The sequence below is a fragment of the Rhinolophus ferrumequinum genome, chromosome X (genome assembly GCF_004115265.2).
Source record: "Rhinolophus ferrumequinum isolate MPI-CBG mRhiFer1 chromosome X, mRhiFer1_v1.p, whole genome shotgun sequence".
Taxonomy (NCBI): Eukaryota; Metazoa; Chordata; class Mammalia; order Chiroptera; family Rhinolophidae; genus Rhinolophus; species Rhinolophus ferrumequinum.
In genome coordinates, this window is record NC_046284.1 from 52,597,620 (window position 1) to 52,610,079 (window position 12,460).

Here is a 12,460-nt window from a genome sequence, read left to right on the forward strand (position 1 = left end):
ACTATCCAGTCACAGTTGATGGCCATTTACTACCTGAGCCAGCACCTTTCCATTTGAGGCCGAGAGCCTGGAAACAGCATTCCTGGCTCTGTCCCCACATATGGTATTTCTACTTTTTTTATATTTTTAGGAATCTCCATACTGTTTTCCATGGAGGCTGCACTATTTTTCATTCCCACCAACAGTGCACTACCTTTCCACCTTTTTCATATCCCCACCAACACTTATTTCCTGTTACATTTTTTTTGTAATAGCCATTCTAATGGAGTTAGGTGATAGGATGTTGTGATTTTTATTTGCATTTCTCTGTTGATTACTGATGTATTCTTTTATTCCCAATCTGTGGAATTTTTTTTTTTTTTTTTTATGAAAGTGTGTTGAATCGTATCAGATGTTAATAGCTGACACTGAAAGCTTCTTCCATACACCGATCTCTTTTCTTTCTCATTTTCCAGGGGACTAGTAACAATGAATACAAATAACACGTATTCTTTCCTTACTAAAAACCAGACATTGTACTAAGTACCTGGCCTAGTAATAGCTAACTTACTTATAAAGCTTACTAGGTCACAAGCATTTCTCCAGGTGCTTTCCATGTCGTTCCATATATTAACTCAATTCTCTTAATTACTTCATGAGGTAGAAATTATTACTATGCTCAGTTTAAGGGGGAAAAATTTATGTGGGTCACCATAAAGTCAAAGTTACTTGCCATGGACCATAGAATTTACCATTAGGAGTCAAATCTTGTCCAATCTGACCTCATATCCTATGCCCATAACCAATAATGTGTGACTCTGTTAGGGCTTAATTGAGCACTAGGATGGGAGTCACTCAAAGTCTGGTGTACAGTGATGTTTGGAATCAAGACACCTTGAACTCCAGCCTTCCGTCCAAGGGACCCATCTTTGCGCGAGAGTTCCCCTGTACTCTCTCTCCTTTCTCAGACTGTGTGGGAACTGTTTCTGTGGTGTTCAACTGGAAGGTGAAGTAATAGAGACAGACGAGATGTGTATCATCAGGATGAATTCAGTACCTCAGAGGCTTTTTCCATTTGTGTTTTATTCTCCTCCCAATGCTCACTCTCATCATTCAGACCCATACATCCATCCCTTTTCACTCTGTGTGTCAAGTACTCATGTCACTGCCTTTCTGTCCATCCTGGATTCCAAACACAATCACTTCTACTCCACTTTTGACAATATCAGACACTATATGGTTGCACCATCCATCTGTGTTAAACAGCTTGTAAAGCACAACCTTATAACTATAGGCATATATTTAGGCAGAGAATAATTTGCATGATAAATTCAAAAAGTAAAGTTTCTGGGTCAAAGTGTAAGAATGACTTTTGAATGGCTAAGCATATTGTAGGAAATTAGGCTTCTTCCATGCACTGTGTTAGTGGAGAAGTATATTGGTGTAAATATCATTAAATATTCTTAGCAGACTATCTCTTATATTTGAAACTATTCATGTGCTAAAGTGAAACTTTGTACACTGTTGGTAGGATTGTAAATTGATGCGGCCACTGTGGAAAACAGTACAGAGGTTCCTCAAAAAATGAAGAATAGAATTACCATATAATCCAGCAATTCCCCTTTTGGGTATTTTGCCAAACAATATGAAAACAGATATACTCAGATATAATTCGAAAAGAGATGTACACCCCTGTGTCCGTTGCAGCATTTTTTACAATAGCCAAGATACGGAAGCAACCAAGTCCCCATCAATAGATGATTGGATAAAGAAGAAGTGGCACGTATATACAATGGAATATCACTCGGCCATACAAAAAGAAATGAAATCCTACCATTTGCAGCAACACAGATGGACCTAAGGGATATTGTGCTAAGTGAAATAAGTCAGACAGGGAAAGACAAACACCATATGATCTAACTTATGAGTGGATGGTATCTTATTTCTGTAGATGCTGTAAAGCTTCCAAATCTTTCTACATGGTGAATGACATATGTTGGCAGGAGTGTTTGTTGGGGAAGAGGTGGACCGCAACAGAGTTCCTAGTTGTCAATACAGGGTGCAATATAACCAAGACTCTTTATAAGCATACCTGTGGCTATACTCTCCAGTAGAGTAGATGTAGATGTCAGACCAAGGAAACTTAATAAGAGACAAAAAGAGGCTTTACATAATGATAAAAGAATCAATCCACCAGGGAGATATAGCTATACTAAATGTATATGCACCAAACAACAGAATTTGAAATACACAAAGCGAAAATTTCTGGTGCTGAAAAGAGAAATAGTCAAGTCCATAATTATATTTGGGGTCTTCAACAGCTGCCCACTCAGCAAGTCATAGAATCACTAGAGGGAAACTCAGGAAGGATATAGGAGCTCTGAATAACACAGTAAACTAATAGGACCTTGTCATGCGGGGTGTCTTGCAGGGTCTCTGGTCTCGCTCCCCACATAAGAATGCAGGACATGGTGAGGCCAAAAAGGAGCACCCATGGAGCCATAGGTAGGGGAGTCATATTCTCGCTGGCAGTTGGGTTGGTGACACAGGAAGCAGGAGCCACATGATCCGCAACCCGCCGTCCACTTGTCTCTGCCAACCAACCTCACTTGTTAACTGCAATCCGCAATGCTAACTGTAATCCGCTCTTGCTAGCCCAGCCACCATCTTCTTGCTAGGCCACCATTTTCTGCTAGCTTAGCCACAGCAGTTATATTAGTGGCCAATTGATCACTGGTTACAGCTGACGGCCAACTAGTCACAGCTGATGGCCATCCAATCACAATTGATGGCCATTTACTACCTAAGCCAGCAACTTTCCACGTGAGGCCGAGAGCCTGGAAACTGCACTCCTGGCTCTGTGCCCACAATCTACATGACAAGTAGAACACTCCACCCAACAGCAGCAAAGTATAATTTTTCTTCAGGTGTCTATGTAACATTCACCAAGATAGATCATCTCCTGGGGCATCAAACAAACCTTCACAATTTCAAAAGAATCAAAATCACACAGAGCGTGTTCTCTGACCATAATGGGGTTGAATTAGAAATTGATAACACACAATGTGATATATAGATGATGTATTACACTATTGTATACCTGAAACCTTTGTAATTTTACTAACCATTGTCACCCCAATTAATTTTAGTAAAACAAAAATTAAATAAAAAATAATTGATAACAGAAAGAGAAAAGAAGAATCCCTAAAGATTTGGAAGTGGTAATTGAAACGTCATTTCATTTCGGTCATTCAGACCCTTGTTATAGAAGAGCCAAGGTTAGAAAGAGTTGTCTCCTGAACCGAAAGGCGTTCCAGACTGGACAAAGAGGAAGGCTCACTCTGGATATTTCAAACAGAGTATTGTTGGGGCAAGGCTGGAGGGAGGGGGACGGTTTAGGAGGCTGTTACCTCAGTCCCACCTGACATTAAAGCTTGTACTGCCCTGGCAGAGGAAGCACAGCTTGCTGAGTATTAGTGGAATTGGTTTCGTGTCTGATTGGGTTTGGGAAGCATGAGCGAGTTTGGCTCCCAGGTATTGGTGTGGTTGTTAGGGAGGCCTGAGAGAGGCCAGATTCGCATGCCGTCCTGGTGTATGGCTGGTGTTCAGTCTAACCCATGGATGCATACACCGTTCTTCTTTGTAAATCCTGCTCCATTTTTAAAAAAGGTTCAACGCAGTTACCTCCTCTTTCTCTTCCTCCTCCTCTACTTCCTCCTCTGTGATTTCTCCACTGACAGTACCATATGTTAGATAAGGTTCTCCTATCTGGATAGGCAGAGGAGTTTCCATTCTGGAGTCTGTGGAATGGTGCCTTAGGGCAGGTTGGCACTTTGCTTGCCCTACCATGGCATTGGTGTAAGATGTGGTACCTGGTAAGTGGGCCACTGATATGTTCTCAAACTTGTATTCTTACTCCCCTTTTAAGAAGACAAAAATGTTGGTAGCTCACGTCAAGGACAAAAGAAAAGTTGGAGTTGTTTTCAGTGTGATTTTGAATATGGTGGAAAGAAGCCTCAGCCTTCACAACAACAGGAGGATGATGGAAATGAGGGGATTAGGGATGTCCAGGAGGTTCCCCAAGTAAAACAGTAAGTGACCAGGCAGCCTGCTTTGCGTGCATTTGCCCATGAGACTGAAAATTTTTCACTCTCCGTGATCTTTTTTCTCCTCTCACTGGAAAATTGAAGAATGCTGGAAGTAAAATAAAGGTTGAACAATCCTAATTGTAGTCCTGGTGTCAGAGAGGTGGGGATGTATAAAAGACTTCTTAGCATTTACGGCCACCCTCTGCTCCACTTCTTCCTGTAGTACTCCAAATACCATCCTATACAAAAAGAGAATGAAATTGCATAGTGAAAGCCCTATCCAGATTACCTTGCGGAGAGCTAGAAAACCTACTGAGGGAGAAGTGGGGCAGAACACAGAAGATGGAACCCTGGGGAGCTGGTTCAAAATCACGGTGAGTGTCCTGAAAAATATGTGGAACATGCTTGCGAGAAAGGTCAGCTAGACTTATGTTGGTCTCATAGAAAGATGCTAGGTACTTTGTTGAGGACAATTTGTAATCTTTCCTTTTTATTACTAGGAGGTAACATTTTTGTTCCTCTAAGGAAAAATTCAGAGAAGCAGTATAAAGGAGGCAGGAGGACTGTAGGGAAAATGGAAGAGACTGTAAAGGCAAAAGTGGAACTACTGCCAAGGAGATGGAATGACGCCACACTGGATGTCTCAGTTTGGGTCAAGATGTGTGTAGGAGATGGAGGGTCGAGTCTCTGGAGAACTTGTCAGAGGGGCAAGCAGTGTCTGCACTAGGTAGGATCTCCTAGAAATGTATAAAAGAAGGATCATATCTAACACTTTACATTGATTATATGGAAGAGAGCTTTGAATGGAGAGATAGGGATTTCAGATCTTCATATTTGGCACAAACATAAGAAATCATGTCTCTGGTCCCTTTTTTAGAAATCCTTTTTAATTCGGTAGGAGGTGGGAAAAGAATCCTGTGTTGGTCCTATTCTCTAGCCTTCTTTGCATGTTGTTCCTGCTCTCTCCCTTCCTTTTCTTTTCACCCTTAGATTCCTGATGGGATGAAGTATGACAAAATATGGCTAATGAATTCAATCCAGAGCCATTGCAGTGTCCCTTTCACTCCAGTGGATGTAAGAGAGGATGGTGAAACCACATTAGGGCACACAGGGAAGGGGGAGAGACCTGGCTCAGCAGGGGCCATTGGCTTATGTCACTATTGTTGCTTCAATCTCTGTAGTTCAACTATGCAAACAACTGGGCCCGGTTCTTTGTCCAGGGTGCTAGCGCTGCCTCTGCATTGAAGGATGTCAGCTATAAGATTTGTGATGAGGAGAACCAAAAGGTGTGTGTGGAGGGCATTGCTTGTACATAGTCCAGGGGCAGAAGGATAGGTCAGGGGCTGGTCATCTTCTTTGGAACTGGAGTTCCTAGTGCTTACCCCACCGCTCCTTCCTGCAGATACCTATCTTTGTCAGTACTTCTGCTGTACCCTACTCTGTGCGGGATAAGTTGGAGCCAAAGGAAATGGAGCAGCTAAAGGTAATGCAGACTCAAGGCATGTTGTGTGCCCACGCCCAGACCCACCTCTGCTTCCTCCGATTCCCAATTTTCCTATCACCACCGTAGCCTCAGCACTTTCTCTCCATCTTCCTCTGCAGCTGACCATGAACATGCGATATGATCCCTCCCAGAAAGCTCTTGACCTCCAGATGTTCCGCTTTGACCCAGGTATGGCTGACATTAATAATTCTAGGGCAGGTGAGAGGATAGTAAGGTCGGCCTGGAAAGGAGACTTATGGATGGTAGCATGTTAAGGGGTTGGTGGTGGTCGTGGACCCTTTCAGTCTTCTGATTCCTTCTTCTCGTCTTCCTGAAGACTTGGTGGGCCTTGATATTGATATAATCCTGAATCGAAGAAACTGCATGGCTGCCACCCTGCAGATCATCAAAGAGAATTTCCCTGAGGTGGTGTCCCAGTAGAGGGCAGAACTCATGGGGGCAGATTTGTCCCTGAGGCCCTAGATAGTAACCGTCACTCTGACTGTTTTTTCCCAAAAGCTGTTGTCCTTGAACTTGCTCAGCAACAAACTGTACCAGCTGAATGGCCTGTCTGACCTTATACAGATGGCCCCCACAGTCAAGATCCTGAACCTCTCTAAAAATCAGGTTTGAAATGGGAGCCAGATCCAAGTTGGGTTAAGGGAGGGGGGTGCTCATCAGAGTGATGACAGGAGGTAGTGGAAACCATCTGTGGGGGAAGAAAGGGGCTGTGGGTACCGGAGTCTGGATGTCTATTTCTTCCCCTAGGACTTCTTCTTCTTCTTGTTTTTTTTTTTTTCATTTGCTTCAGGTGTACAAAACAGTATAATAGTTAGACATTTACAACCCTCACAAAGTGATAACCGCCCCCCCATCTACTATCTTTCTGATATCGTATATAGCTTTTACAATTCCATTGAGTCTATTCCCTATGTTTTACTCCACATGCTGTGACTATATGTAATATGTGTGTGTGTGTGTGTGTGTGTGTGTGTTTAATTATAGTTTACATTCAGTATTATGCAGCTTCAGCCTCAGCTTCAGCTGTACAGCACAGTGGTCAGACATCTACACAGTCTGTGAAGTGGTCTAATAAGACAAGTGCCCGTCTGACCCCCTACAAAATCTTTACAACATTATTGATTATATTCCCCAAACTGTCTTTCATATCCCCGTGACAATATTGTGACTACTAATATGTACTTTTTAATCTCTTTACCTTCTCCTCCATCTCCATCCCCCTCCCAACTAGCAACCATCAGTTATTTTTTCCTTATGTCTCTGAGTCAATTTCTGTTTTGTCTATTCATTTATTCTGCTCTTCAGATTCCACATATAACTGACATCACATGGTATTTGTCTTTCTTAGTCTTACTTATTTCAGTTAGCATAATATTCTCTAGGTCCATCCAAATCTTACCTCTAGGTTGTTGCAAGTGGTAAGATTTCATTCTTTATGGCCGATTAATACTCCGCCATATAAATGTACCACAATTTCTTTATCCAGTCGTTACCAATGGGCATTTCAGTTGTTTCCATGTGTTGGCTATTGTGAATAATGCTGCAATAAACATAGGGGTGCATATTTTTTTTTTTTTTTGGATTAGTGTTTTGGTTTTTTTCTCCACATTTCTCAGCTGGGCTCTACCCAGGAGTTGGTCAAAATGAAAGGCCTGAAGCTCGAAGAGCTGGGGCTGCAAGGGAACCCCTTGTGCATCACCTTCCCAGACCAGTCCACCTACATAAGGTCAGTGCGAACCCCTGTCACCCTTCCTGGAGAATTTTGCCCTCTTGAAGCCTGAACTACCTCTGACAGTGTCCATCTACAGAAAGTGGCAGCCCTGGTCCTCTGGGAGGACCACAGGCTCTGCCTTCTCTTTTCTGTTTCTCTCACCTGTGCCTACAGGTCTGTTCTTCCTCTGACCTGCTCACTTGTTCTCCTGGTCTGGGTTCTGGTTCCTGACTCTGCACCTAATTTCCTCTAATGTGCCCACCCAAGAGTGTGCTCCAGGAAGCAGTGCTACCCCTCCTCACCAGTACTAGAGGATCGAAGCTTTGAGACAGATGCCGGTGCTCTGCACTGAGAAGGGTCCTCCAGCCCAGGCCTCATGCTGAGACAGGCCTTTCTGATTCTGAGTTTATATTGTTTCCCTATCCTGTTTTGGTTGGAACCCTCTTTCCCATGCTCTAAAATGATATCCCCTCGAATCGCGGGCTGACATGGGGACTTTGTGCCCCATGGTGAGGTGTCTGCCATGGCGACATCTGTTCCTTTGGCCCAATGCCAGGGGATGGGCCCTCCTTAGGAGATACCAGGGTTCCCTGAGTCGGGCCAGAAGTGGGTCACCACCAGTGAGCACAGAGCCTCCTGAGGGAGCAATGTAAGGGAGAAGGTGGAGGTGGTTGAGGAGACAGAAGGACAGACCTCTCAGGGGCACTGCCCCTCCCTCCCTCCACACATCACATCTTCCTGCCTGGTCTTTCAGAGAAGCCCAGGGTAGCCTGACACAGGTATGATTCCTCAGATGAAGAACCAACTAAGACGGGCACAGGTGAACAGGGGCCATGAGGAGAGAAGGCAGTGATCATAGTAGGAGGCCACAGACACTACCCCAGGCTGAGCTGGGGCCTGACCTTTTACTCCTTTTGGGGAAGGTCTCCTGTCCCCTGGCTGCTCTATTTCCCAGGTCAGACTGACCTCCCATCAGTGACAAAGGCTCAACCAACACCCAACGGGCACCCAGCCCAACAGGTGCATGTTTTCCCTTCCAACCTGAGGTCCCAGGATCAGCCAGGGGCAGGTGTAGGAAAGTGCTGCAGCAGGGGAGCCATGTCCCCTTTCTTCTGTTTTCTACCCTGACCCCCACTCCCATGGCAGAGCTTCTTTCCCTTCCCTTTGCTTTGCTTTCTCTTTCTCCCTTGTCTCTACTCCCCTACGTCTCCCCCATCACTCCCCTCCTATCTTCACTCCCTTTTTGTCTTCATCCCCCTCTCTTTCCTTCCCTTCTTCCTGCATACTGCCTCAGTCAACCCTCTGCCCCAACATCCTCACCCATCCCTTGGGTGTGTCCTGGCCCTGGCACAATGCTGGACCCCCGGTGAGGTAGCTGAGCCCTGGGCTTCCACTCCATTCCCTCTTCTGTCTGGAGTCTTCAGTGGGGAACTGGAGGAAGGGAGGGAGGCAAAAGGGGGAAGAAGCCCTGGATACTGGGATCCAAATGCTGCTTTTTGTGGCACTGGAGAAGGGAGTCAGGGCAGTTTAGGTGGGAGCTACCCAGAGGACAGGAGGAGGAGGGAGGGAAGAAGAAAAAGAGGGAGGGAGGGAGAGAGAGAGAGAATGGATGTGAATGTGAAGCTGTGGAGAGAGATGAGACTGCATGCTTCAGACATCCCATATGACAGGTGCTCAGTGCTCAGGAGGGGACTGGACCCAGAACCCTAGAAATCAGAGGCTTAGGGGGGCAAAAGGGGCTGCTGGGTGGGCAGAACACACTGGTATCTGTTTATGTCATCAGTGTTTTAGCTAAACGGAAGCATTACCACACGAACTATCAACCACTCCTTTCTATTTTTGGTTTTGGACAGTGCCATCAAGAACTGTTTCCCCAAGTTGTTATGCCTGGTAAGTGCCTACATTCATCATTGTCTCTTACTACCATTGACGACCTCCACACCTGCCCTCAAGCACTTTGGGTCTTGCCTACGTTACGTGTTTGCATCAGACCCTTATCCATTTTAATGAACATGAACTCCTAAAAAAGCCATGAATATGCTCTCTGGAAAATGTACACACACACACACACACACACACACACACACACACACACACACACACAGAATATAACAGTAGAGACTTCCAGGACCTCATGATGCGGACACCCACTGTAATCACTTCCATGGAATATCCAGGGTCCTTTTGCACCTGACCTCTGACCCTCACCCTCTCCTGGGCCCATCCTTTTCCTGATCATCCGGGACCACCTCCCTGGTCTCAATTCATGACTTTCTCTTCTCTTCTCCAGGATGGCCAGGAGTTACCTCCACCAATTATCATTGACAATGACGGACCCTACTTACCAAAACCTTGCAAGGTAAGAAAGAAGAATCAAAGAATATTTGGGGTGTTGCAACGGTGGCTTTATCAGCAACATAGTCTTAAATGTCTTTTGATTCCAGGAAAGCTATAAAGGATCTGAGTCACTGAAGAGTCTAGTCATCCAGTTCCTGCAAGAGTAAGTTCCGCTGGGACCACCAGGAATGGGGAGGGCTGGGACAGACTGGGTCGCCCGTGCACAGATCTGCTCATGGGCATTTTCAAGTTCTATTTGAGGTCAAGACCATAGAGATAGACTGCCTTCATTGTTCCCCCACAGATACTACTTTATTTATGACTCTGGAGACCGACAGGGTCTCCTTGCTGCTTATCACGACGAGGCCTGCTTCTCCCTGACCATTCCCTTCAACCCTGAGGATCCAGCCCTGTGAGTATCACAGCTCAGGCTCTGCTCTTGGGCCGTCTGACTCCCCTGTATACACCGGCCAGCTTCAGGAAATACCCACACTGGACAGACCACCACCTCCTGTTCCTCTTTTCTCCTAGAAGCAGCTTGTTTGAGTACTTCAAGGATAACAGGAATATGAAGAACCTCAAGGACCCCTGTGCGTGTGTGATGGGTTAGATTGGGCAGGGAATGGGGGCATGAAGGGGTCAGTCATGGGGCCCAGGGTGTGGCAACCATGACTTTCACTGTCCTCCCCACAGACCTGCGGGTTCAGCTGCTGAAGCATACAAAACGTGACATTGTGTGCTCCCTCTGTGTGTTGCCCAAAACTCAGCATGACCTCCTCTCCTTTGTGGTGGACATGTGGTTCCAGACGGTGAGCACCTGCTTCTTCTCTGAGGCAGGCCCAGAAAGCTGTAGGTGGGTAGGAGGTGTAGGTGGTGACTGAGCACCTGGGCCCTTCCCTTTCAGGAAAGGATGCTCTGCTTCTCTGTCAACGGGGTGTTCAAGGAAGGTGAGTGTGTGTAGACTCCCCTCCTCAGATGTCCCACTGCTGCCTCCCCCCAGCTGGGCTCCCTCTCTGAACTCTCCCAAATTCTTTATCCCTCCCGTTTCCTTCCTGTTCCCTCTGTGTTCTCCCGAATCCCTTCTTCCCTCAAACCATCCCGGTCAGACCTGCATCCATGCCCACACAGCTCGGGCGTTATGGGCACACACTGTGGCCTTTGATGGCCGTCAGCCTAGATGCTTACTCTGAGAACTTGGGCCCATTACCTAACCTCTCATGTTACTCATTTGCCACATGGACTTAATAAATCCCACCTCTGGGTAGCTGTACAAAATGAAACCTATGAACTTGTGAAGGGGTTGTCCCAGGGCCCGGCACGTGGTAACATCCCTGTCAGTGAGAGCAGATGGTCCCTATTGTTGCCCTCCCCACCCCCCACACCCTGATTCCCAGTGAACAGTTGTTCCCTTTGGCATGAGTGTCAAGCCAGACCCTGACAGGGGAAAGCAGTGTGAGCATGTGAAGCATGTGTGACTCTAAGGGGCTGTTGTTTGTTTTTTGTGGAAGTGGAAGTAAAGTCTCAAGGTTCTGTGCGTGCCTTCACCAGGACCTTCATCGCTATTCCTGCCAGCAGTTCCGGGTGAGTCCTGCACTGTGGATGGGAACACCCAGCCCAGCCTGGGCCCAGGGGTGTGGAAACATGCATTTCCTTGGGGTTTTCTCAACATTGTGGAAGCCAACAGGTAGATCCAAGCAGCAGTCCAGCATAGGGGTTAAGAGCCTGGGCTCTGGGGTTAGAGCACTGGGTTCTCTTTCTGACCCAACACTTATGAGGTTGTGACCTTGGTCAAGTCACTTGACCTTTCTGTGACACAATGTCTTCCTCTAAAAATAGGATTAGACTGTCCCGTTCTGTAGGCTGCTTTACAGAGTAAGTGCTTTGGGGTTAAACCTACAAATCTAGTAAAGCTGGTAGAGAATCTCTCCAAGAGTGGGCTCTGTGGGAGGGGCAGAGCTAGCAGCCAAGGAACCTGGGGGACAGGCACAGTTGGGGTATGGAAGGACTCTGGTTGCTGAGTGGCAGTAGGAGAAGGATCATTGGTGGGGATGTGGGGTTGTCCTTCCGTCAGTTGTCTGTGGTCCCATTTTTCATCCAGTGTATATATTCTGAATGATGAGCTGTTTGTGAGGGACGCCATCCCAATGAGACTCAGAGTGCGTTCTCCATCAGAGTGCCCACAGCTATCTCCAGCTCTGGGCCCAGCCTCTCCCAGCAGCAGCAGGAAATGGTGCAGGCTTTCTCTACTGAGTCTGGGATGAGCCTCCAGTGAACTCAGAAGTGAGTGCTGGCTGTGCATGTGGATAGGAGGGAGCTGGGAGGAGCAAAGGAGTGAATAGTGGGAACTCAGACGTAATTATCTTAAATCTCTTGTTTCTTACAAAAGTTTGCCTGTGAACAATCCCTTAATTTTATACTAATATATTTAAATATAGTATATTATAAAACCCAGTTTTCCTAGTGCACGTCCTGTTTTGAAACTTGTTTTATTTATTAATTATTAGCGCCAGCATAGTTTCCTCTCAGTATATATTAAGCTACCTTGTTCCTGCTAAGATCTGTGTATTAAACAATTGAATGCCAGTAGGCCCCAAGTTATTGTTGATAGACGTTTGCCTTGTCACTACTTTTTCAGTATTACATGCAGTGCCACCTGCTCATTTTGGTACATACATCTTGGTAAATTTGGAGGTTTCTTTCTGTATCACAGATTTAGCAATAACAGAGTGTCTCCATTTTGTCCTAAGCGAGGTCATCTGTCCTCCCTCACCACAGGTGCTTTCAGTACAGTGAGTAGACTATACCGGAACTACATAATTCTTTTTTATTATTATTATTAGT

General features: G+C 45.9%; 1 protein-coding gene across 1 annotated transcript; it reads left to right on the top strand.

Annotated features, from left to right (window-relative positions):
* Positions 1-4,306: 4,306 nt before the first annotated feature.
* On the top strand, positions 4,307-11,903 carry LOC117038060 (nuclear RNA export factor 2-like). The gene is given in 18 exon segments (XM_033134716.1): positions 4,307-4,441; positions 5,058-5,141; positions 5,249-5,353; positions 5,470-5,550; positions 5,670-5,739; positions 5,888-5,976; positions 6,070-6,177; positions 7,188-7,297; positions 9,136-9,172; positions 9,573-9,641; positions 9,727-9,782; positions 9,924-10,031; positions 10,151-10,209; positions 10,313-10,428; positions 10,524-10,566; positions 11,128-11,200; positions 11,718-11,755; positions 11,758-11,903. Coding segments are annotated over 18 exon segments (1,512 nt in total). The 5' UTR covers positions 4,307-4,321.
* Positions 11,904-12,460: the final 557 nt, after the last annotated feature.